The sequence below is a fragment of the Syngnathus scovelli genome, chromosome 7 (assembly GCF_024217435.2).
Source record: "Syngnathus scovelli strain Florida chromosome 7, RoL_Ssco_1.2, whole genome shotgun sequence".
Classification (NCBI taxonomy): domain Eukaryota; kingdom Metazoa; phylum Chordata; class Actinopteri; order Syngnathiformes; family Syngnathidae; genus Syngnathus; species Syngnathus scovelli.
In genome coordinates, this window is record NC_090853.1 from 16,280,941 (window position 1) to 16,308,089 (window position 27,149).

Sequence of the window (27,149 nt, forward strand, 5' to 3'; positions counted from 1 at the left end):
CAACCACACAGGTGTTAACTAATTCGCAATTACATTGCAAGCAATTCAAACTCCAATGGAACATGTGGATGTCCATATCCGTTTCATCACATTCCAATCCAACTTTACCTTTGTATCAGGCACAGGTGTCAAATTGTGCTTTATATTCATGTGCTATTACTCGAATTGCAAATTATCTTCACTTTTAGTAATATGTTACATTTCAAATATTAGACCAGTTTTTACTTGTCTGATTTGAAAGCGATGTACTCGTCAGCTTGTTCTGCAGCTCCCACAATATGAGGCGCTCACACATCTACTCGGGCATGACAGTCATACCGGCCCTCCAAAAGAAGCCATGACTACACTGCGGCCGGCGAATAAATGAGTTTGACACCCCTGGCACAAGGGGTAGCCTTCTCATAGACCAATCGCGTATCTGAAATCATGTTTTTCCTCCTTTGAAGCGACTACGTACTTCAAACCCAAACGGCACCATTTCATAGGGAAAAAAATTGTTGAATTTATTCATTTTCTACATAATACTGGTCGCAAATTTGCATGTAGAGCATCTTTGAGTTGTTGATCATAGACATCAGTTGAACACTCTTTCTGGTCTGTGTCTAAAGTCATTAAACAACTCATCTTCTTTTTGTTTAGTTCGGCCAATGTCTGTGTAATTTGCTCTACGTTGGAATTTTATCAATTTGTCAATTTGTATTTGTAATGGCACCCCGTTATATTCCAATGGACGGCCCTGGAGATCAAAAGGACTCCAGGTGCCTTCAACGCTTGCCCAATGTTTGGTTAAGGAAAACCTGTTGTACTTCATCACCTCTCAAATTATAGGAAGCAATGAGTGGTTTAATTTGGGGTACAAAGACGGAAAGGATGGTTCGCTTTGCCGTGCCACAACATCTGTCTTTGTAATTTGATCATTTTTCTCATCTTCATTCATGACATTCTCAGCTGCGGTTCTTAAGCGAGCCCGCGCTGACACTGTCATCATCTTCCTGTCTGTGCAACAGCAAGTTCTTTCTTATCTTTTCTTCGTCTTCCTTATCTTTCAATTTCCCTCACATCTGGGAAAATGAGAATGTAATTTTGCTTTTTAATTTTTAATTTTAAGTCTTGCAAAATTGCTATATCCTTACTGCACCGAGATAAACCGTTAAATATATCTTTAAAAATAAACAAACAAAAACAATCTATGCTCTTCAAGATGGGACCCAAATGTCAGATTACAAATCAAACCTCCTTCTTCACTCTCACATTTTTTGATAGAACAGTCTACTCAGCTAGACACTGTCATATCATACGAAATAATGGCCTGGAAATTAAATATAATGTTGTTGCTGTGGTCCCTCAAAACATGTGACTAGAATTTGGACAATTACTAACCCCCATCAATCGACAAATTATCTCCTCACTAAAGTCCCAGCCTATTAACCTATCTGCATCAAGAAGACATTTGCAATGCAGGGGATAAGAGAATAACAAGGAACACCTTAACAATAAACAAAATAAACCCAAACCACAATCAAAACCAAATAAACTAGGCCCATGACCTATGTAGACCAACACAGTACTCCAAATATTTCCCCATTAAAATTTAAGGCTTTTTGTGTAGAACACCATTGATTTCTAATCATTGACCTAATTTTATCCTTAATTCAATCCCAATCACGAATGCCCACTACTTAATACTTTACTTGGTGTTCTTTTGATAAAAAGTGCCCCCCTTGCAATGTTGTTTTTATTTGTTGTTTTTAACTCTAAGTGATTCAAATCTTTGACTTGTCCTTACATGTGTCCTTGTATAGTCTTATGTCATAACCAATCAATAATTCCTCCTAAATTTAAAATCTGCAATCATAATTTAATTCAACCACTCCGGCGTCCAACCGACTGATCGAGACAGCCCCGTGAAAAGGGTTTCTCTATCTGTATGCCTTGGCCAAGGACTTGTCCTGCGTCGAAAAGTCGGCCGGAACCCCGAAATAGGTCTATTGAGACCCCGGAACGAGCCCCCAAAAATCTGTTAGGTTCAAAATCAGCAAAAGGATCAGCAGACAAAACCAGTGAGGCAGAATGTTGAGTCTTTTCTCGCGAGGAGTGCATTCAGACTTACAGCAGTCCCAAAATACACTAAAGGTCTGTTTGCACTCCTCACTCTTTTATTTAGGAATGCCCTACACACAATGTGAGACTAGCCCCTGAGGTGGGGGGAAGCGTGGGCTTTGTCTCATGAGAAAAGAAACGAGATTCTATAAACAAAAAGAAGTCATAGACAGGATGTCATGAGAATCGAAAAGAGTGCAAGGACAAAATGCTATGTGAAATAAGAAGTCACAGACAAGACACCATGAGAAAAGAGTGCAAGGACAAAATGCCATGTGCAGACATCAACAAAATAGTTTGAGCTATCAACAGGTTTCTTGGATTCCCAAGGTCAGGAAGCTCCAGACAGCATCGTATGACTTGTTGTGGTCTGGTGGACGTCTGCAAGGCGAAACAGCAAGCATTCTGTGCAATAATTTTATTAATAAGTACTCATTAGGGAACGCATGATAACATATATATACAATTTATCTAACACTTTGCATCATTTTTCCGTTCATGCATAGCAATTATAATGAACACACGTGTAATTTTCATTATTCAAGCAATGAATCCTGATTATATTTATTTGTCCTTGAACTAGATGCCCAAACAACCATCAGTAGACAATGATTTAATTGTTGCAGTTCTCTGCTCATCAAAAGAGGCCATACTTGAAAATGGTAACTTAGCCACTCCAAGTGCTACTGTGTGGAGAGATCTGAGTGACCAGTTGGAAAGGAAGATGTCTGCAAAGGCTCTGTACACCTTTGTTAAAACAAACAGACACACTATCTGGTCAGCTCTGGGATTCAGTCATGATGAAACTGATCCTGAAACTAGCAGTGAAGCAAGCTCGGAATCAGCCCCTGAACGGTCATTTCAGCTTCGTATTCCTTTTGACAAGTGGATGGAATTCATTCCGGAAAAGGCTGAATACAAAGATAAGAACCGTCGAACCCAAAAAATAGAATATAGAATTTTGAAGCCTGGCACCTGGACCCACATCATAAATGAACAAATCTGGAAAACAGTCCAAATTCCTTGCACATTTGTTTTTAAAAGAGCCAAGGTCTATCCATTGGTCTCAAATAATTATATCGAAATCAGAGGATACTGCAAAGAGTGTCATGGCCTTCTCAACATTAACTGTGGCGAAGAGCCAGAAATGAACAGTCCAATAATATTGAACTGTTTCATTAAGAACAGTGATGACTCTCTACACACTGGTAGCTCAAAGCGGTTTCTATCTGGATAGTTGCGTGTCCAGGTAGCCAAGGAACTTTGTGAGGGCAGGATAGAGTCACATGTATGGCGAGCATCACAGGCAAATAAACTGATGACCTTCGGAGACCCTGAGCCAAGCCACCTGCCAAATTTGGCCACCCTGCGCAAGGCAAAGCAAGAGAAAAATGATTTGCCATTAGGTGACAAAAATCCAATTTTATCATGCAGATGTTGAAATACAGTGCACCTCACAGTGACAGCATCAAAGACATTGGACTTGACAAGTTTTTCTGTCACTATTGGAGTCAAACAAAAATGCATATGTACAAGAGCTTAAAGAAATCTCACCCAATATTATGTGTTGATGCAACGGGCTCAATAGATAAAAAAACTGATGAGGCCGAATGGCATGTCTGGCCATATCTTCCTGTATCAGGGTGTTATGACAGGGCATACCAGCTCCAGTGTCCCAGTCGTGCAGATGTTGTCAGAGAATCATGATGTTAATGCTATCACACAGTAGCTGAAGGAATGGATCCATGCAGGTGCATCTGTTCCTAAAGAAGCAGTAAGTGACTTTTCTCTGGCGATTCTTGGAGCTCTAGTCAAAGCTTTTACCCCTCATCCTGATTTGAAGAGCTACATCAATGAGTGCTTTGAACATTTCACATGGGAATCAGCCTGGACATCTACCCCCATGTTTTGTCAGGGTAGATGTAGCACACTGTATTAAGATGATCTGCCGATGGGACTGCCTGGAAAACAAAATACCTCGTGTTAAGGATTTCTTTGTCAGGTCAATAGCACAGCTTCTTAAGTCACCATGTTTGCAACATGCCCCTATCCCATCAGAAAAGTGCAAGAAATACTTGAGAGCGCAAATCGCGGAAGAATTTGTCCCCATTTCAGATGAGGAAGATGAGGGACAAGAACCAGGTGATGCATTAAACCAACACATCCAGACTAATGTCCGACAGTGGGTGACAGAAATATGTGAGGAGAGCAGGTCACTTGCCATGGCTGATGGGGATAGAGACAACATCCACTTCCTCCCTGAGATTATTTCCCAAATAACAAGACTTGGAAGTTACTTGCCACTCTGGACAGCAATAATGGTCCCTCTCTTCAAAAGCACCAGCATCACTGCAAGTTCTGCAGCTGTTGAAGCAGAGTTCAAAAACATAAAAAAAAAGGCCTTTTCAAGCATGAAAGCCTACCCATTCGTGCGGACCGGTTTGTTGCTCGTCATCTTTCCTTCATTGAAGGAAACATGCAGATTTGCTTTGCAAAACAAAAAAGTGAAAAGGATGAGTGTGATGCCACGACTGTCAAAGAGCCTGACAACGTCTGCAGTACTTCTCAAACTGAAGTAGTAAACAAAAGGGAAAAAAAATCTCATCCTGAAGCAGAGCCAGATGCATCTACTGACAGTGCAGTTGAAAACTGGAGAGGTTTAGCGGTCCCACCGAAAAAAAGAAAGATCACTTCATATCTTTCTCTTTGTCCTGAATGGTTGCATATTCATACACGAGTGGGCTGGAAAAAAGTCAAGATACCATTGTTGAAAAACGGGAACCATTAACAGCCGGTTAAACTTCGCACATCAGAAGTGTTTGTGCTCAATACCTGTGCATTTGATTCTGTCTTGCAATGCTTATGCTGTTCTTTCTGTGAACGTTTTTCATTTGAAAAGACTGTTCTGAACTATGAACATGGGAACCGATTCCTCCACCTGGTGAAAACCATCACAACACAGGGTGTGAACCAACAGGTATACTCACAGAGGGCAGAACTGCTGGGGCAAATATTCAAACCTGTCCTCCTGACCTCTGGTGCTCTCCAAATTGATGCACAATGCCACATCTCCACTGTAATTGAGAGCGCAATGAGGAATATCCCAAGTGTTCATTTGATAAAACAATGCTCCTCACAGTACTGCAGTTTAAGCCAACAAGTAACAAGGCAAGTTTCATTTGTTTGTGTAAACATTGCTGTCCTGCAGACCTGTGGCATGGCTTATCTTCAGACTGCTGCCGAAGAGGGACTCAGTCTTCCTGACTCTCTCTGCCTCAGGCCAATAGAAAACCCTTCCCAGTGTCCGTCTTCATTCGAAACACAGGACGATAGTACAGGCAAGGCTCTGTGTTCAGGTGTTGATGATGTTCCCTTTGGCAAAGAAAGTTATTTTTTCACGTTTTCAAGTTTCTTTTTCTGGCTGTCATCAACTTCACATACATGTATTAATTGTTGCATTAATTAATGTTTTGGAACAAACATAGACTCACCAGGTATTTAGGTTGCAGTGAACCTTTTACACGTCAGATTTAATTGAAAATAATGATCATATAGGCGTAATGATAACAAGGGAATTAATCAGCACAATGAAAACATAAGTACAGAAATATCCTCGTACCAAAAGCCATTTCCCGCAGTGAAAGTTTTCTGCAAGACAAAAACAAGAAAAAAAGACGAAGAACATATTTACCTTGTATTCGTCCTACATCCGGAGCATTCCAGGAGCTTGAAATTCGCAACGAAATACGGTGACGTCATCGCTATAAATTAAATGTGTAATTTCTGCAAAACCGTAGCAGCACAAACAAAACTTTTTGCAGCACAAACCACCACAAACGAAGCCCAAGCAAACAGCACTATTTTGGGTCCATTTGAAAGTAAATAGGGGGGCAGGGCTACGTGACTCATTGCTATAAAATAAATGTGTAATATCTCCGAAACGGAAGCAGCACAAACGGAACTTTTTACTGCACAAACCAGCACAAACGAACGATACCAATTTGGGTCCATTTGGAGGAAAAGGGGGGGCTGGATGACATCATCGCTAAAAAATAAATGTGTAATATCTCCGAAACGAAAGCAGCACAAACAAATTTTTTTGCTGCACAAACCAGCACAAATGAAGCACAAACAAACCGTACCATTTTGGGTCCATTTGGGGAGAAAGGGGGGGCTGGGTGAACTCTGGATGACCTATAAAATAATCGTTCATAACTAAAAAAACCATAGCAGCACAAACGATAATTTTTGCTGCACAAACCGGCGCAAACGAAGCACAAACGAATCAGACTATTTTCCTTAAATTTTGCGAGGTTGGGGGGGCTGGATGACGTCATCGCAAAAAAATAAATGTGTAATATCTCCGAAACGAAAGCAGCACAAACGAAACTTTTCACTGCACAAACCAGCACAAACGAAGCACAAACGAATGGTACCATTTTGGAAGTCGGGGGCCGGTGATCGGCCGGGTGGCTGTCCGGGGACGGTGGATGGGGCTCGGACATGGCTTTTACGCACGCCTGGTCCTATTCTATGGAGCTCTCTTCCACCTCCGTGGCTGGAAGTGCCACCTCCGGGGATGGAAGTCCACGCTGCCACACGCCTGGAAGTCGACGCCGGTGCTTGGGGCCATTTGGCGGTGAACTATTTATGTTATAGTTATTTGATATATTTTATTTTGTGTAGCAACTTGTATATGTTTTTATCATTACAGTTCAGTAGTTGTTGGCTCGTTGAACTCTTGTTTTGTTAAATAAAGAGCCGTTTACCAAACCCACATCTTTCCTTGTACTTTGTTAACGCTACAATATAGTTATATACTAGATCTGTGGAATAACGACGAGGCTGATGTCAGGGCGCACGCGCGGTGTTGTTGACAAAGGATGAGGAATTTGATCGATGGATTTAATGATTTGGAGTGACACAGATGGTTTGATAATATTATTGCTTATATAATAGTTATCTGATATATAATTTATATATCGTTACATGGGCCTGTAGAATATTTTGAAGTGCAAGCGCCGTCAGCGGCGTGCACCCATTGTTGACATAAAGGACGATCGATGGATTTAATGAATTGTAGTGACACAGATCGTTTTATAAATGTGTTATTTATGCAATAGTTATTTGAATAACTCTGAATAACTCAGGCCCGCTCTCTGCTCTTCGTTTGTGTTTATGTCACGTTAGCATACCTACCGTTTAGCCTGTTGTTGCTCGTTCATGTCTGTTCTTGGTGTTGGATTTTGTCGAATAAATTTCCCCCAAAATGCGACTTATACTCCGGACTTATATATGTTTTTTTCACATTATTGCGCATTTTATGGCTAATGCGACCTATATTCCGGACCGGTATTTGTGATGAACATACAACACTGGTACTGAAACATAGAGTAAACTCCTCGAGCCCCAGGACGCACCATATCCAAGGCCATGTGGCTTCGGAATGCTGCCAGAGAGGCTGCAGAAGCTAGATAGATAACTTTGTTTGGGGACACTTTTATGGGGGTCAAACAGGTGAACCTTTTGGCCACACGACTGATGGAAACATAGGTCCAAATAGGGTTAAATGGCAAGAAGACCTTACACACAATTATATCAACAAAGGGGTCCTTAACAGGACCTGAGTAGTAGACATACAGTCTCAACAGTTTACACGAGGATGAATTGCGTAGATTAGTCATGTTTATTGTTTTCGTAAATTGTCGTAATATAGCTTTACAACGAAGATGCCTTATGCCAGTGTCCCCATGATTGCCAGGAGACTAGTTGCGATGATCAGCCGTTGGTTGATGTTGTAGCACATCGTTGCAGTGTCCGAAGGTCAGAGGTTACTAGCACTTAACCTTCGTCAAAACACTGTTGATGCGTGGGAGTATTGGGAGTCGGGGAAGGGTACCCTGTTGCAAGGTCGCCAAGCAGTCGGTGTTTCACCTGGGACAAGTCAATCCAGTTGCTCCGTCCGTTCACTTCCACTGCCGTTGCCGTTGTTATCAGCACTCGATAAGGCCCTCCCACCACTCACTCAACCACGTTTTTCTCTTGATGACCTTGATGAAGACCTAGTCTCCTATGGCGATTGGGCGATTCCCTTGTTGTTGCGGGGGTAGTGGCATATTTGGTAGTTCATTGGCATCGCGACATTAACGATATCCAAGTGTTTTCTTCATATAGTACGCCAAGTTGTGAACAGAGTCTGGTGCGACCTTAAATTTCAATGTCAAATCAGGTACGTATGGTCTTCCATATAATAGCTCGAAGGCAGTTTGACTTTTCCCTTCTGCAGGCAGGATATGCATATTCATTTTTACAATATCAATACAGTCAGGCCATGGTCTCCCTGGTTCTTTCATTGTCTTAATCAGCTTATCTTTAATGGTACTATTTGTTCTTCCAACTAAGCCATTGTCACTTCTAATAACTCTCGGGATTCCAAATGTTGGTATAATGTGTGGTGAGGGGTCAGACAAAGCACGGCTCACCCAAGCCCCTTATGACGAAAAACACAAATGGACTTTGTTTTCCCTCGCCCGGACGCGGGTCACCGGGGCCTCCCTCTGGAGCCAGGCCTGGAGGCGGGGCTCGAAGGCGAGCGTCTGGTGGCCGGGCCTTCGCCCATGGGGCCCGGCCGGGCATAGCCTGAAATGGAAACGTGGGTCCCCCTTCCCATGGGCTCACCACCTGTGGGAGGGGCCGAAGGGGTCGGGTGCAATGTGAGCAGGGCGGCAGCCAAAGGCAGGGACCTTGGCGGTCTGATCCCCGGCTGCAGAAGCTGGCTCTTGGGACATGGAATGTCACCTCTCTGGCTGGAAAGGAGCCCGAGCTGGTGTGCGAGGCAGAAAAATTCCGACTAGATATAGTCGGACTAGCCTCCACGCACAGTTTGGGTTCCGGTACAAGCCCTCTCGAGAAGGGCTTGACTCTCTTCCACTCTGGAGTTGCCCACGGTGAGAGGCGTCGAGCAGGTGTGGGTATACTTATTGCCCCCGGGCTGGGCGCCTGCACATTGGGGTTCACCCCGGTGAACGAGAGGGTAGCCTCCCTCCGCCTTCGGGTGGGGGGACGGGTCCTGACTGTTGTTTGTGTCTATGCACCAAACGGCAGCTCAGAGTACCCACCCTTCTTGGGGTCCCTGAAGGAAGTGCTGGAGAGCGCTCCTTCTGGGGATTCCATCGTTCTACTGGGTGACTTCAATGCTCACGTGGGCAATGACAGTGAGACCTGGAGGGGCGTGATTGGGAGGAACGGCCCCCCCGATCTGAACCCGAGCGGTGTTCTATTGTTGGACTTATGTGCTCGACACGGATTTTCAATAATGAACACCATGTTCAAGCACAAGGGTGTCCATGTGTGCACTTGGCACCAGGACACCCTAGGCCGCAGTTCGATGATCGACTTTGTAGTCGTGTCATCGGATTTGCGGCCGCATGTTTTGGACACTCGGGTGAAGAGAGGGGCGGAGCTGTCAACTGATCACCACCTGGTGGTGGGTTGGCTCCGATGGTGGGGGAAGATGCCAGTCCGACCTGGCAGACCCAAACGCTCTGTGAGGGTCTGCTGGGAACGTCTGGCAGAATCTCCTGTCAGGAAGAGCTTCAACTCCCACCTCCGGCAGAGCTTTTCCCACGTCCCGGGGGAGGCGGGGGACATTGAGTCTGAGTGGACCATGTTCCGCGCCTCCATTGTTGAGGCAGCCGACCGGAGCTGTGGCCGTAAGGTCGTTGGTGCCTGTCGTGGCGGCAATCCCCGAACCCGCTGGTGGACACCGGCGGTAAGGGATGCCGTCAAGCTGAAGAAGGAGTCCTATCGGGCCGTTTTGGCCTGCGGGACTCCGGAGGCAGCTGACAGGTACCGGATGGCCAAGCGGAACGCGGCTTCGGCGGTTGCTGAGGCAAAAACCCGGGCGTGGGAGGAGTTCGGTGAGGCCATGGAGAATGACTTTCGGACGGCTTCGAGGAAATTCTGGTCCACCATCCGGCGTCTCAGGAGGGGGAAGCAGTGCAACGTCAACACTGTTTACAGTGGGGATGGCGTGCTGCTGACCTCGACTCGGGACGTCGTGAGTCGGTGGGGAGAATACTTCAAAGACCTCCTCAATTCCACCTACACGCCTTCCATTGAGGAAGCAGGGCCTGGAGACTCTGAGGTGGATTCTCCAATCTCTGGGGTCGAAGTCACTGTGGTAGTTAAAAAACTCCTCGGTGGCAAGGCCCCGGGGGTGGATGAGATCCCCCCGGAGTTCTTAAAGGCTCTGGATGTTGTGGGGCTGTCATGGCTGACATGCCTCTACAACGTTGCGTGGACATCGGGGACAGTGCCTCTGGATCGGCAGACTGGAGTGGTGGTTCCCCTCTTTAAGAAGGGGGACCGGAGGGTGTGTTCCAATTACAGGGGAATCACACTCCTCAGCTTCCCTGGTAAGGTCTATTCAGGGATGCTGGAGAGGAGGGTCCGTCGGGAGGTCGAACCTCGGATTCAGGAGGAGCAGTGTGGCTTTCGTCCTGGCCGTGGAACAGTGGACCAGCTCTACACCCTCGGCAGGATCCTCGAGGGTGCATGGGAGTTCGCCCAACCAGTCCACATGTGTTTTGTGGACTTGGAGAAGGCATTCGACCGTGTCCCTCGGGAGGTTCTGTGGAGGGTGCTTCGGGAGTACGGGGTGCCGAGCCAACTGATAAGGGCGGTTCGGTCCCTGTATCACCGATGCTAGAGTCTGGTCCGCATTTCCGGCAGTAAGTCGGATTCGTTCCCAGTGAGGGTTGGACTCCGCCAAGGCTGCCCTTTGTCACCGATTCTGTTTATAATTTTTATGGACAGAATTTCTAGGTGCAGCCGAGGCGTTGAGGGGGTCCGGTTTGGGGACCTCAGCATCGCGTCTCTGCTTTTTGCAGATGACGTGGTGCTGTTGGCTTCTTCAGGCCGTGATCTCCAGCTCTCGCTAGAACGGTTCGCACCCGAGTGTGAAGCGGTCGGGATGAGGGTCAGCACCTCCAAATCCGAGTCCATGGTCCTCGATCGGAAAAGGGTGGAATGCCCTCTCCGGATCGGGGATGAGATCCTGCCCCAAGTGGAGGAGTTCAAGTATCTTGGAGTCTTGTTCACGAGTGAGGGGAGGATGGAGCGTGAGATCAACAGGCGGATCGGTGCACCGTCGGCAGTAATGCGGCAGTAATGCGGACCCGGTCCGTTGTGGTGAAGAGAGAGCTGAGCCAAAAGGCAAAGCTCTCAATTTACCGGTCGATTTACGCTCCTACCCTCATCTATGGTCACGAGCTATGGGTCGTGACCGAAAGAACGAGATCTCGGATACAAGCGGCCGAAACGAGTTTTCTCCGCAGGATGTCCGGGCTCTCCCTTAGAGATAGGGTGAGAAGCTCGGTCATCCGGGAGAGACTCGGAGCAGAGTCGCTAAATGAATTGAACTGCTTATTTACTTGGTCAACCATCCCCCCTGTTTGCACATGGCAAAGTCCATGTGTTACAGCTGCTGCCCAAGATAACAAAGCGCATGGCAGCCACAGTTCTGTAAAGATCGTTTACCAAGATGGCCCCTTTTTCCAGCCAAAATGTATTTTCCGTGTCTGAGTACGTATGTCTTGTAAATCTTCAGTATTAACAGTTTGGTCACCACTGGCTTTCGTTACTGATATTGTATGTTTTGACTTTGGAATATTACCAGCCTCACTAATAACAGATCTAGTGAGGCTGCTCAAGTCTACTGTATGTCTGTGACAATGGAAGTGAAAATGTGAATCAGTCTGTCTGTTCATTGTGCCACATCTCCGTTTAATTGTGCTGTGGCACAGTTGTAACCAATTGAGGAACTAACAGACTTTGACTGCTGAGGCGTTGGGTCCAGGTTCATTGAATGGATATTCCACTGTACATGTTTCTTTCGTCACTAGGTCATTTTAATATAAACATAATTTTAACCTCTTTTTATTTTTAATCTCTTTTAATGAAGGCTTAAAATGTGTTATTAAATGTGTTGCTATGGAAAATACATTTTTCTCCTCCTACTGGCATCTCAGGCACCTTCTACACCACTGTGTCCAGTCTTTGATGGACCATGGGGTGAAAGTCACATTAGTGCTGGCCAACTCATTCAGCCGCCGCTGCTCCTGCATTGCAGATTCTCCTGCTCATGTGAAAGACAAGACTATCCAATTTGGCTTTCTGCTGGGTAAGTGATGGAGGAGTCTAGTGTTCATTGTTGTATGCGGTTTACCGTGTTTTCATAAAAAATCATAGGCAACATGAAGTGTAGAATACCTTATTTTAAGTGGTTGGTATGTATTTGTTTTTATATACCATATTGGCCCGAATATAAGATGACCCCGAATATAAGACGACCCCCTCTTTTTCAAGACTCAAGTTTGAAAACAGACTTTTTGAACACCAAATTAAATTTTTATACAGAAAATAATTACATCTGAAACAAATGATTATAACAATATGTTCGAGAGAAAAAACATGTTATTTTGCCTCATTGAAATCATGCAAAAACTGTCTATCACATCTTAATATCTGAACATGTAAACTAAAGTGCAATCACATTTATAAATGAATGGCTTCTGGTTTTTGAAATGTAAATAAACCAATCTACTGTGATAAAACAACAAAATTGCAATAACTGCATTAACCATCAAAGTGAAGTCTAACTGTAGTCTTGAAACAAATCTGAATAAGAAAAAACAATGCAATAAAACAATGCAAACTGCTACCACTATTGTTGGGGAGCCTGAGGACTGTACAGGGCACAGGTGTCAAACTCAAGGCCCAGGGGCCAGATGCCGCCCGCCTCATCATTTTATGTGGTCCGCGAAGACAAATTGTGCATCAAATTCGTGTGTCATTACTAGAATTGCAAATTGTCTTCACTTTTAATATCTTTTTTTTAAATATTTGACCAGTTTTTACTCGTCTGATTTGAAAATGAGTTATTTGTCAGTTTGTTTTGTAGCTTTTACTGTATATAATGTGAGGTGCTCATACATTTAATTGGGTTGACAGTCATAATGGCCTTCCGAAAGAAGACCGCATTCTACAATGCGGCCCGCGAAAAAAACGAGTTTGACACCCCTGGTATAGGGGGTTGGCTCGGATGATTATGCTCTTTTCACCCCCGGGTGTCGGTCAGAACACAGGAGGGAAGACGTGGTTCAGTTTTGATTGCTTTACTGAATTATTGGCAAATAAATAAATAAATAAATAAATAATAACTGAAATACTTTTGGCAACACACCAAACATAATCATCGATCTAGACAACAAAATACATTTGTGGCGACCGTTAGTCGCCGTGCCGCTGCGTAATGGCTACTCATACGATGCAAGGCAAACTTAAAGGAGCGTGCCGGAGCTGTCAATCAAACGGCGCGCACACGAAGCAAATCGCGATCCGACAAACAGCACAACAGTGGACAGTAGTAACAATGAAATGTATATACAGTGGAGCCTCGGTTTTCGAACACAATCTGTTCCAGAAGGCTGTTCGAGAAGTGAATCGTTCGAATTCCGAATCATATTTTCTCATTACAAACAGTGGGAAAAAAAATTAATCCGTTCCAAGCCCAAAAAAAAAAACGCCTTTTTAAAGCATTTTTTCATTTGTCCGATCGCGCAACTGCAGCACACCGCCGAACGCGCAACCGTTGCGCTCCGCCGACCGCACAACTGCACCGCGCTGGTCGCATTATTGTGACAGAGCGGTCGCTAAAATTTAGAAAATAAGTCCTAATGTACTTTCCAAAATTTAAATGGACCTCAGTGCGCAGGGAGCTTAATTTGGTCCGATCACGCAACCGCAGCGCGCCGGGCTGTCAGTGTCGCATTGCTTTAGGAGCGTCTTTGTGTTTCAGAATGGCTTTATTGCTCCCACTTGCTTCCTTTGGAGGCATGATTAGAGTTGATGCAATCCTCAGAGTAATTAGAACGTAATGACAAATGGAGTCAGTTGGCATGCGGGTCCTCTCGGCTCATCTCGCGAAGTTTGACAGCGGAATTTTGCCAACATCCGAAGCAAAAAAATCTCTGATTTTTTGTTCGAATACCAATTTGTTCGAGAACCGGGACGTTCGAACACCGAGGCTCCACTGTACACAGCAACATACTCAGTCGATAACAGCAACCTTTAACTTACCGCTGCGCACAAGTGAAAATCGGTATAATGTCTAGACCCCGAATACAAGACGACCCCCACTTTTTCAGTCTTATTTCAATGCAAAAAACATCGTCTTATATTTGGGCCAAAACAGTCTTTCCTGAGTTGAAAGAACAAGCCTTGAGGCATACATTTTTGTATTAACAGCTTAACAGATTGTTGTTAGAAATTAATGTCTTTCTGTTTTTTTTTCACAAGACAAAATGATGAAACAGCTATTGCATTTTAACTCATTCAATAAGCCATTTCCAGAAAAGGCAACTAGAGTGCCTTCCATTTTAGAGCATTTTGACAGATTTTTCAAGACCCACAAAATATTAAGCTGTCCTAAGAGATTTTACACATTGAATCTACCAAATGAAAGAATACACATTCTTCTTTCAACAGGAAAAACAGTTTTTAGTAAAACATTTTTCTGTTCTTGACTAATCAGCTGTAGACCATAGCAGTTGGTTAAGGTCATGCTCACTGAGCAGTGAATGCTTGCAAAGGTAGCGAATGCTATATTCGTCAACTTTTCTGACAAATGGTGGTAAAAGTCAAGGGGTTGCCTCTAGTGTGGATACCGGTACTGTACCTCGATATTTCAGCATCAAAAACTGCTCGTTACACTTTATTTTTAGCACTGGTTAAAAAAAAAAGAAGTAATAGCTCACCAACTCTGTCTTATGGGTAAGTATACAATGGAGGAAATAAGTATTGCCAACAAAGGGTATGCAGTAATCCCTCGCTACTTCACGCTTCACCTATCGCGGCCTCGCTGTATTGCAGATTTTTTTTCAAAACAAATATTGCGGATAGATTTGGTTCACAGCGTCATATGCAATGAAGCACACAACCCAGGCAACAAGACAGGCAAGTGCACCCCTACACCATCAGTGACTCCCCGATGGTCGTGGCTTTTTGCTTTTTGTATTGCAGGGCTTTGTCTGCCCATAATGGCCAGTGGGAACATGTTGATATGTGTCCTTGCAGTGGATTGGCTTAGCAGTTCTAACAACATTTTATCTCAGCCTCCCGCACTTTATTCACTCCGTCTGCGTCACCATATTAGCAGCGGAGTAGAACTGCGTGTCTGCTTGTCACCCCCGATCGGATTGTCCTGTTTGCTCGTCATAAAATTCTAATAACTCTTGTGCGGATGCCCTCGCGCTGGGCAGCAGGGCGCGACAGCTGGTCAGCACGGCAAGAGCAGAGCGGAGCTGTTGCGCGTTTACATTTCAAAATGACGTGTCGGTCAGCGAGCTCGCGTTGTGCAGGCATCTCGTAACACAGCGGGCCAGGCAAACGAGAATCAGGTGCCAGGCGTGCGTGTCAAAACAGACAAAATTGTGAGGACTGACGATTAGCAGTTCCGTATTGGCGACGCGCGCCTCAGAGGTCTAGCACGGAGGGCACATGATGCCATAGGCCAGCAGGGCGAGAGCGGAGACGTGACATAGCCACGCACTAAGGAAAATGCACCGCCGTGCAGAAACAGTCGGGACAACGGCAGTGAACGTAACCGCGCATGTAGAAAAAAAGCACTGTCGTCCAGGATTTGGGACAGCGGCCGGCAATGAGCAGCAGGGCGTGCCTCTGAGCAATGTCTGGATGCCGTCGCGGTGGGCTGCCGGGGCGCGTCAGCTGGTCAGCACCGCAAGAGCAGAGTGGAGCCGTGACACATTTATACTTTAAAATGTTTAAATGTGTAAAAATACAATACAGTGTTTAAAAATAAAATTATGTGCAGGTGCGCTCGCGCTGGGGCCCGGGGGCGCATCAGTCAGCCAAAGTCAAAGTCAGCTTTATTGTCAATTTCTCCACATGCCAAAGACACACAAAGAAACCGAAATTTCGTTCCCCCTATTCCACGGTGACAAGACATGGCTCACAACAGACAAACAAGTAAACAAGTATAACAAAAGCGTGCTGAATAAATAATGAATAAATAACACAACAATAAATAAATAAATAAGAGGAGCAGAAAAAAAGGAGCAAGTGCGCGTACAGCAGACATTCCCGAAAATAGCGCAACAGTGCCACACGCTACGCAGAAGGGGGTAGCGAGTTCAGGGCCCTAACAGCCTGGAGAAAGAAGCTGTTGGCGAGTCTGGTGGTGCGGGAGCGCAGGCTCCTGTACCTCTTCCCAGAGGGCAGAAGGTCAAACAAAGAGCGAGCCGGGTGACTCATCGATCGAGGTTGCCTTGCGGGCGAGATGGGAGGTGTAAATGTCCTTCAGGGAGGGGAGCGAAGCACCAATAATCTTACCAGCCGTATTCACTATGCGCTGCAGGGCCTTCAAGTTCTGTTCAGTGCAGTTACCACCCCAGACAGCGATGCAATTGGTGAGGACGCTCTCAACGGTGCCACGGTAGAATGTAGACAGGACTGCCTGAGGAGCACATACACGCCTGAGCTTCCGCAGGAAGTACAGGCGGCGCTGAGCTTTCTTTGCCAGTGACGAGGTGTTTGCGGACCAGGAGAGGTCCTCACTGATGTGCACCCCCAGGAACTTGGTGCAGCTCACCCTCTCCACCACAGCACCGTCGATGATCAGCGGCAGGTGTGTCGTGTGACCCTTCCGGAAGTCAACAACGATTTCCTTGGTCTTGTTTACGTTCAGCAGGAGGTTGTTGTCCCTGTGACTAATTAGCTGTGAATGAATCGAGATACGTGAAACCAGTGGATTTTGGGCCTGTTATAACAGCACAGTGATAGGGTTGACAGCTTATCCTATGATTATGTTTGAAGTGTGACTTAGAACTAGTATTTCTGCTTGTGCCTGCTGTAACCTTTCCTTGGTCTTATTGGCGTTCAGCAGGAGGTTGTTTTCCCTGCACCACGTGGTCAGAAGGTCAACTTCCGACCTGTACCGAGTCTCGTCGCCCTTCGTGATGAGACCCACCAGAGTCGTGTCGTCAGCAAACTTCACTATGCGGTTGTCGCTGTAGGTCGCAGTGCAGTCATGCGTCAGCAGGGTGAAGAGCAATGGACTGAGCACGCAGCCCTGGGGGGCCCCCGTGCTCAGCGTGATGCTGGCGGAGATTTTGTCGCCAACACGCACCACCTGAGGCCTCTGACAGAGGAAGTCCAGTATCCAGTTGCAGAGGGAGGTACTGAGGCCCAGCTCGTCGAGTTTGCAGATGAGTCGCTGTGGCACAATGGTGTTGAAGGCAGAGCTGAAGTCCACAAACAGCAACCTCACATATGAGTCCTTTCTCTCCAGGTGGGTGAGGGCCGAGTGGAGGGCAGAGCAGATGGCATCCTCAGAGGACCGCTTGGCACGGTACGCAAACTGGAAAGGGTCAATGGTGGGGGGGAGAACGGACTTGATGTGCTCCATGACCAGCCTCTCAAAGCACTTCATGATGATGGGCGTCAGTGCCACAGGGCGGTAGTCATTGAAGCAGGACGGCGCAGGTTTCTTCGGCACAGGAACGATGGTGGCAGCCTTGAAACACGAGGGGACGATGGCCTGCTGCAGGGAAACGTTAAAGATGTCCGTGAAGACACCCGACAGCTCCCCAGCGCAGTCCTTCAGCGCTCGACCCGGGATGTTGTCAGGGCCCGCCGCCTTACGGGTGTCAATAGCGGCAAGCGCCCTCCTCACACCGTCGGCAGAGAGGCGCAGGGGCTGCTCGTGTGGGGGGGGAGTGGTCTTCAGCGGGCAAGTGCTGTTCTGGGCGTCGAAGCGAGCAAAGAAGCGGTTCAGATCGTTCAGCAGACGGACGTCGCCCTCACAGCTCCTCGGCGCGGGCTTGTAGTCTGTGATGGTCTGAATGCCCCGCCAAAGGCTACGTGCGTCCTTGCTGTCCTTGAAGTGGGTGGAGACCTTGCACGAGAACGCCTTCTTCGCTTCTTTGATGCCTCGGGACTGGTTGGCCCTCGCTGTCCTCAAGCCAGCCTCATCCCCCGCTCTGAAAGCCTTGTCCCTGGCCCTCAACAGTCTGAGGACAGCCCCCGTCAGCCACGGCTTCCAGTTCGCGCGAGTGACGACGGATTTCGAACAAGTCACATCATCGATGCACTTCGTGATGTAAGAGGTAACAGAGTCAGTATACTCCTCTATGTCCGTCCAATCGTTGTAGGTGGCTGCCTGCTTAAACAAGTCTCAGTCAGTGGTGTCGAAGCAGTCACGAAGTGCATCGGAGGCACCCTCAGGCCACACTCGAACCTGCCTCCGAACCGGCCTGGATGCCTTCACCAATTGTCTGTATGCGGGCAAAAGCAAAACGGTGAGATGGTCAGAAAGCCCCAGATGGGGGCGGGGGGTGGCTTTGAAAGCTCCCTTTTGCGCCGAGTAGACTAGGTCCAGGAAGCTGTCTCCACGTGTCGGAAAAGGAACATGCTGGTGAAGCCTCGGGAAAACAGACTTCAGGTTGGCATGATTGAAGTCTCCAGCGAAGATGGTGAAACCGTCAGGGTGCGCTGTTTGCTGTTCACTGACACCCTGGTACAGTTCACCAAGCGCCGCGATCCTGTCTCTTTCGATGTTGGAAGGCGGGATGTATACCGCGACTAGCAGAATTGCGGTAAATTCCCTCGGCAGATAAAAAGGACGGCACTTAATGATCACAAACTCCACAAGCGGCGAGCAGTGCTTACATACCACCACAGAGTCCCGGCACCATTCTTCTCGGATGTAGACGCATATTCCACCTCCACGCGACTTTCCCCCTCGTACAATGGCACGGTCCGCCCGATAGCACGCTAGCCGCTCCAGATGCACTGCAGAGTCCGGAATGCTGTCACTCAACCAGGTCTCGGTGAACACGAGCACACAGCAGTTCCGCACCGTCCGGTTCGTAGACCTCAGCAGGCGAACGTAATCCATTTTGTTGTCCAGCGATCGAACATTCGCCAGAAGAATGGAGGGCACCGCCGGTCGCGCTGGGTTGGCCGCCAGCCTGGCCCGGACGCCTCCGCGCTTGCCCCTCTTCTGCCTCCTCGCACATCGTTTACGACGGCTCCCAACCGGGGGAGGAATAGCGGGCGAGGTCGGCGACGTTTCAGGACGTAGCAGTCCGAGCGCCTTTAATGTCGACGCTTCAAAGTCCAGAACGCCGCAAAACCTACTTCTGCCGATGTCAAGCAGAACTTGCCTGCTGTACTTGTAGCACGGACGAGACGAACACACAAGACTGTCGGACGAACACTCATTGCCAGCACTCAAAAGCAGAGAGGAGCCATGACACTTTAAAATATTTTAAAAAATGCTCAAAATACAATAATGTATTTAAAAGTACAATACAGTGCATAAAAATAAAATTATAAAAAGTTTCCGCGGATGCGCTCGCGCTCGCGCTGGGCCGCAGGAGCCTGTCAGTCGGCCAGCACGCAAGAGCTGAGAGGAGCCAGACACGTTTACACTTCAAAAAAGGTTCATAAAAGTCTTGGTTGTATATTGTAACAATGTATTTACTCATATTTATTTTCTTATTTATTTAAATAAATAAGAATGTTTCTGCAAGTCAGTTTGACTTTAAAAATCATTACAAAAAACAATAAAGTTTATAGAACTACAATAAAGGTTCATAAAAGTCCATCCATCCATCCATTTTCTGAACCGCTTAGTCCCCACGGGGGTCGCGGGCGTGCCGGAGCCTATCCCAGCCGTCATCGGGCAGTAGGCGGGGGACACCCTGAACTGGTTGCCAGCCAATCGCAGGGCACACAGAGACAGACAACCAATCTCACTCACACTCACACCTAGGGACAATTTGGAGTCTTCAATCGGCCTACCAAGCATGTTTTTGGAATGTGGGAGGAAACCGGAGTGCCCGGAGAAAACCCACGCGGGCCCGGGGAGAACATGCAAACTCCACACAGGGAGGGCCGGAGGTGGAATCGAACCCGCACCCTCCTAACTGTGAGGCGGACGTGCTACCCAGTGCGCCACCGAGCCGCCTTCATAAAAGTCTTGTGTGAATATTATTCAGGGTCCGGCAAAATGATCTGACACATTTGTAGATTTAATAAAATGCAAATAAATGAAAGAAACAAAATAAAAATACAAATATTTTCGAAAAGTACATACAATGCAATTTTGTTTTGTTTTGTTTCATTTTCGTTTTGTTTTCGAATAATGTTACTTTGGTCTTACCGCTGCCACATTCTCTGGAGTTCTGGCGGTGCAAGGTTGGCCGGGTGATTTTCGTTTCAATGCTGATCCAATGGCTCTGAAGTTAGTAACCCATAACAAGATCGTGTTTCGAGCGGGTACGGGTTCATGTCTACCAAGTCTGAAGCGCAAACGCTCGTTGTATTGCAGTTACAGATTCGTTCTTGATAAATGTTTCCACAATGAAAGCGCGATGCTCTCCGGTCCAATTCATGTTAGCAACTGAAACGAAACAAAATAACATAATCATCGATTATCATCATCATCGATCATTTCTTCTTGCGGCACATTAGAGTTCACGTACCTGCATAGCAGAGCTGTCTGTTCGATATCGGTCACGTCACATGATTCATCAGACGCAATTGAGACAGCTGGAGCGGAATTGATGCCCTTGATTTGCTGAACGGTGATAGTGTTTGCCATTTTAATTAATTTCTTTCACTGTTTTTGCGGAGAGAGGCATGTCTTTAATTTTCTGAATGATCTCGGTTTTGTTTTTGAAGTCCGAAAATAGGCACTGATATTTTAATGAATGAATCCTTCATGTACTCGTCATTGGTGAATGGTTTTCCGCACTTTATTATCTCCCAGGCTGCAACAAAACAACAATTTTTTTATTTATTTTTTTCAAAATAAACTACAAGCCGCATGTGCACGCGAGTTATTTACAAAGAAAGACGGTACACAGAAAGCCTTTTTAAAGTTTTAATAACATACCTTAACATTTCTTTCCAAACACTGCCTGTGATGCAGCAGTAATACCGCAGCAACATGGAAGTGACACACCACTAATAGGGCTGGATTAAAAAAACATACCGGTAAAAGTCACTGATACGCGGTGGTAACAAAGCAGCACAGTTCTAACAGGGCTAGTTAAAAATCATCTTCCTCCTGTGCACTGAAACCATCGAAGTCTTCCTCCTCAGTGTCGGATTGGGATAGCGCCAGTTATACTTCGCCACACACTTTCTCAGTCTCTCTTTCGTTGTTGCTTTTATGCATTTCCTCTAGCATTTTTCACGATGAGGGTCTGTTCATGCTAATTTTATTGATGCACAAAGCGCTAAGTTACATTCAACTAGTGAGCTACACGCACAGCTCAGAGTAGACGTGACCGGGAAATAAGGAAAGAAAAGGGAGATGCAACAAGATGTCATCAACAATAGCCCAGTGCCCCTAATGATCGGAGGAAACCTCTGCAGTGCATTTATGAGCAGCTATAGTTCCTACGTTAAGAGACAAATCGACTGCCTTTAACTTAAAAACGGCATCATATGCATTTCTTTTGTCCCCCATAATGAGGGTTTGTGTATAAAAGCTTTCTTCAGTAATTTCCGTCTTCGATCTAGTTCTGTCTCTTTTTTTTGTGTCAATTATACGTCACTATTTGCCTGGCGGATGGACATGGGATCAACAAACCACTCTTCTCCCCAGTGACCGTGTCACATATCCCTCCGCCCAGCAAAGCGGTGCCGCACAACAGCGGTCCAATGCCTTTTTATGAGTGTATAAGTGATCAAGTCATCACAAAAATCACGAAAAATCCATAGATACGCTGCATCGGACGACAAGCTGCGGGGTTCAAAACTTGAGCAAAAATTAGTGGCTTATAGTCCGGAAATTACGGGAATTCAGTCCTTAAACTGAAACTGCTTCTTAAACCCTCTGTTCTCATCAGCAATTTTTCTCTTTTTGCCTTCTGAACCCACGGCCCATCACTCACACACCTGTTTGTTTACAACTCGCCTGTGCTGTATCGCAGGCTATGACACAACTTTTCTATTTGGCGCCATTCTGAAATTTGGTATTTTTAATATATTTACAACGACATACAGGACTGTCTCAGAAAATTAGAATATTGTGATAAAGTTCTTTATTTTCTGTAATGCAATTAAAAAAACAAAAATGTCATACATTCTGGATTCATTACAAATCAACTGAAATATTGCAAGCCTTTTATTATTTTAATGTTGCTGATTATGGCTTACAGCTTAAGAAAACTAAAATATCCTATCTCAAAATATTAGAATATCGTGAAAAAGTATACTAGTAGGGTATTCAACTAATCATTTGAATTGTCTAATTAACTTGAAACACCTGCAGGGGTTTCCTGAGCCTTGAAAAACTCAGCTTGGTTCAGTAAACTAAATCACAAGTATGGGGAAGACTGCTGATCTGACTGCTGTCCAGAGGACCATCATTGACACCCTTCATCAGGAGGGTAAGACACAAAAATAAATTTCTCAAAGAGCAAGCTGTTCACAGAGTGCAGTTTCAAAGTACATCCACAAAAAGTATGTTGGAAGGGGGAAATTTGGCAGGCAACGCTGCACAACCAAGAGAGATGACCGCACCCTTAACAGCATTGTGAAGAAAAGTCTCTTCCAGAATTTGGGGGAGCTTCAAAGACAGTGGACTGAAGCTGGAGTCCAGGTATCAAAAGCCACTGTTCACAGACGTGTCCGGGAAATGGGCTACAATAGCCGTATTCCCATGGTCAAGCCACTCCCGAACTCAAGACAACGGAAGAAGTGCCTGACTTGGGCTATGGAAAAGAAGCACTGGACAGTTGCAGAGTGGTCCAAAGTCCTCTTTTCAGACGAAAGCAAGTTTTGTATTTCATTTGGAAGTCAAGGCGCCAGAATCTGGAGAAAGGCTGGAGAGGAGCAAAATCCAAGTTGCTTGAAATCCAGTGTGAAATTCCCACAGTCAGCAATGGTTTGGGGAGTCATGTCAGCTGCTGGTGTTGGTCCACTGTGTTTCTAGTCCAGATTAAATGCAGCTGTGTACCAATAGATTTTAGAGCACTACATGATTCCGTCTGCTGAAAGGCTCTATGGAGATGATGATTTCATTTTCCAGCATGATCTGGCACCTGCCCACAGTGCCAAAACCACCTGTAAATGGTGTACAGACCATGACATTACTGTCCTCGATTGGCCTGCCAATTCCCCTGACCTGAACCCCATAGAGAATTTGTGGGGTATTGTGAAGAAGAAGCGGTAAGACACCAGGCCCAACAATGCAAATGAGCTAAAGGCCGCTATTGAAGCATCCTGGGCATTCATAACACCTCAGCAATGCCACAGGCTGATTGCCTTCATGCCACGCCGCATTGATGCAGTAATCCGTGCAAAAGGATTCCCAACCAACTACTGAGTGCATTAATGGACATTTTCAAATGTTTGATTTTGTTTTGCTGTTATAAATCTTTATTTTTTACTTGGTCTGAGGAATTATTATAATATTTTGAGATAGGATTTTTGAGTTTTCTTAAGCTGTAAACCATAATTAGCAATATTAAAATAATAAAAGGCTTGCAATATTTCAGTTGATTTGTAATAAATCCAGAATGTATGAAATTTTTGTTTTTTTAAGTGCATTACAGAAAATAAAGAACTTTATCACAATATTAAAATTTTCGGAGACAGTCCTGTACATTTTTACAGCATAAGAATGTACTATGTGTAATGATTAATGTCTAAAAAACATATTTAAAAAACCAACAACAACAAAAAAATATTTTTCCATTTTCACACATTTTTGCAAAAGCTCCAGGGAGCCGCTAGGGGAGTGCTAAAGATGTGTCTCTGGAGCCGTGGGTTGCTGACCCATTTTTACATTTGGCCCCCGTCTCTTTATTCTTGCACTCTTGTACTTTGCTGTGACAAGTAAATTTCCCCGCTGTGGGATGAATAAAGTGCTATCATCATCATCATCATCATCAGGATAAGACCGGCCAACTCTCCACCTAAAATCAAGTCCACGAGCATTGTAGTGGTTAATGCTGACCACTAGATGGTAGAGTTGCTCTTGCTGGCTCATAGAGAGGTGACGTGAACTGTAAGCCCAGCCCAAATGGGAGAACAATGAAGAATGTACTGTAATTTCTGGACTATAAGCCTCACCTGATTATAAGCCTCACGAGCGAAAATTAGGGGAAAATTTAGTTTTTTCATAAATAAGCTGCACCGTACTAAAAGCCGCATGTGCACACGACTTATTTACAAAAAAAGACGGTACATTGAAAGCCTTTTAAACATACCTTAACATTTCTTTCCAAACACTGCCTGTGACGCGGCAGTAATACCGCAGCAAAATCTTTCTCCTGTGCACTGAAACCCTAGAAGTCTTCCTCCTTGGTGCCTGATTGGAATAGCGTCAGATATATTTCGACACACATTTTCTCAGTCTCTCTTTCGTTGGCACTTTTATGTATTTCTTCTAGCATTTTCCATGATGAGGGTCTGTTCATTCTAATTGTATTCATGCACAAAGCGCTAAGTTACCTGCTGTTACTGGGGCCCTGTCAGTCATCAAATCATATCAAATCAAATCAATCTTTATTTGCCAAGATTGAGCATGCCAAACAAGGAATTTGACTCTGGTACATCTCGGCCTCTGTACAACATTTAGGTCGCTAACAACATTCAGGACATGTGCAAAAATTGACAATTATTCTCAAACATCCCCTGATCTTAAACTCCCAGGAAGGCAAGTAAAAACTCAAAACTCCTACTAGGGAAAATGAGAAACCTTGAGAAGAGACCACAGATGGGAGGATCACTCTTCCAGGATGACCAGGCTGCAATGGATGCAGAGAGGACACATAGTACACATAAAATAGACAATCCAAAGGTAAAGCATAACTGGTGACCAGACGGTGTCACTTCATACCAGCAGCTCAGGTATGTTGATATGGCTTGGTGGCTGTGGCTCAGTTGGTAGAACAGGGTGCCCAGTGACTGAAGGTTAGGCTGTTCGAATCATGGCTGTTTTTTGATTTGCTATTGCTGCTGGTCCAAGACCAGCATGAAAACAGAACAAGACCATGCTGGCCAATGCTAGTTTTTGTTTTGTTTTGTTATGTTTGATTTAGCTAAATCTACACCTCTAATGTGTTTATTTTAGGGGGATTCTTGTCTGACGCTGGCTGGTATGGAGACGCTGAGAAAGTTTTTCTTTCCTGCTTGCAGCTCTGTGCGCTCCACAGTGATGTGCCACACTGTTACAGTGCAATCGAATGTTGTGTCAGGTCAGTGTCACTTTTAACTGTATAATGTTTTACTTCAGAAATATTTCCTTGACTGAAGGTTTGCTCGCCCATATTGATCAAGGAATTCAGTTTTTCTCACAACTGAATCCTTATTAATATAGTATTGGTATTATGGAAGTAAACACATTATAGACGGTTGATTGGTTGCCATTAGCCAATAGATTCTGACAGCTTGATACCCGTGGGAAAAAAATATTGTGGTATCACAATATTAAAGTTAGAACTCTAAATTATCTTAATTTTAAATATTTGGGTAAAAACATTGTATTCCCCTCCCAGTGATTCTATGGGCTAAGACAGACGGTGGTCAAACCACGGCCCGCGGTCCACATCCGGCCCACGGGGCCGTTTAATCCGGTCCGCCAAGACGGAACAAATTGTATTATTATTATATATTTGTTTTAATTAGTACTATTTTTATTTATTTTGTCATTTTCCCTGCAATTACTATGTTTCCCCAGTAGATGGGGAAGCGCCCGCCCACGCATTTACTCCCGGAAGCTCAGTGCACACTCACAAGTGCGTGTACGTACTCAGTAGTACGGACCCGGCGCACGCCGCACTCTGTTTCTATCAGTGCTGAATTTTGAGTGTGGGCTGTGACGTCAGCATTCTCGTAATTTGTGCGCTGAGCTTTCAGATATAGTTTTACGCTAAAGCATAAACCTTCCCCTGGAATCCGTCCATTAAAATGAGTGGCCTGAGGAAAAGAAAGGTGGACACGGAGTGCCGAGTGTTAAAAAAAAGTGGACAGTTTGGCTCGACCTATGTGTGTGAGCAGACCTTCAGCCACATGAACATCAACAAAGCCCGTCATGGATCAAGGTTAACAGACCAACACCTAGGCTCTATCCTGAGAATTACCACAACAAATTTCACTCCAGACTATGATGCACTAGCAAAAAAGGGACACCAACAATACTATTCCCACTGAAAATGAAGGGGAGTTTCTCTAGTTTTTTTGTATTTTTTTTTTTTTTTAGGAAATTTGAAAACCATTTACATGTCATTTATATTACTTCACACAAACACGACATCCATCTGCTCCTGGTTGGTGAGGGACCAGACGAAGCACGACTCAAAGGACCCCTGATGATGATTCAAATTAATGGAATGAGTTTTTCCTTTCCTGGACGTGTGTCCATAACATAAATACAAGTGGCGGCTCGGTGGCGCACTGGCTAGCACGACCACCTCACAGTTAGGAGGGTGCGGGTTCGATTCCACCTCCGGCCTTCCCTGTGTGAAGTTTGCATGTTCGCCTACTGCCCTTTGACTGCTGGGATAGGCTCCAGCACGCCCGTGACCCCCGTGGGGACAAACGGTACAGATAATGGATGGATGGATGGATGGATGGACAAATAACAAGTTTATCAAACCATCCGTGTCACTCCAAATCATTAAATCCATCAAAATGTTCATCCTTTGTGTCACTTATAAACAACGCCACAGCTGAACGCCGGAAGTGCATGCTGCGCTGATGTTGGACTCATCGTCATTTGCGGTTCCAATTCTTTCACAGACCTATATAACTATAGTGGGGTAAAAAAGTATTTAGTCAGTCGCCAATTGTGCAAGTTCTCCCACTTAGACGTTGAGAGATGGGTGTAATTTTCATCTTGGGTACACTTCAACTATGATTCAAGATTCAAGAAGTTTATTGGCCATGTTAGGGCATGCCAAACAAGGAATTTGACTCCGGTAGATCTCAGCCTCTGTTCAACATTT

At 45.4% G+C, this 27,149-nt stretch overlaps 1 protein-coding gene and 1 long non-coding RNA gene across 7 annotated transcripts in view; one reads left to right on the top strand and one right to left on the bottom strand.

The window, feature by feature from the left end:
• The window catches only part of appbp2 (amyloid beta precursor protein (cytoplasmic tail) binding protein 2), a 163,263-nt gene that overhangs the window by 38,532 nt on the left and 97,582 nt on the right, over positions 1–27,149 (top strand). For 5 of the 6 annotated variants that reach the window (XR_007482727.2, XR_007482728.2, XM_049725794.2 and 2 more), the window contains exons 3-4: positions 12,132–12,283; positions 25,277–25,400. Coding sequence is in view for 4 of the 6 variants with exons in the window: in XM_049725794.2 (XP_049581751.1) it covers positions 12,132–12,283; positions 25,277–25,400 (276 nt within the window). In the remaining 2 variants the exon portion in view is untranslated. The remainder of the gene's footprint in view (positions 1–12,131; positions 12,284–25,276; positions 25,401–27,149) is intronic. The other variant, XM_049725793.2, reaches the window with a different exon arrangement.
• LOC137840426 (uncharacterized) lies at positions 2,116–4,797 on the bottom strand. Its single transcript, XR_011087067.1, has 2 exons — positions 4,318–4,797; positions 2,116–4,057 (listed from the first exon to the last, which is right to left on the bottom strand). It is a non-coding gene; the product is annotated as an uncharacterized lncRNA (long non-coding RNA).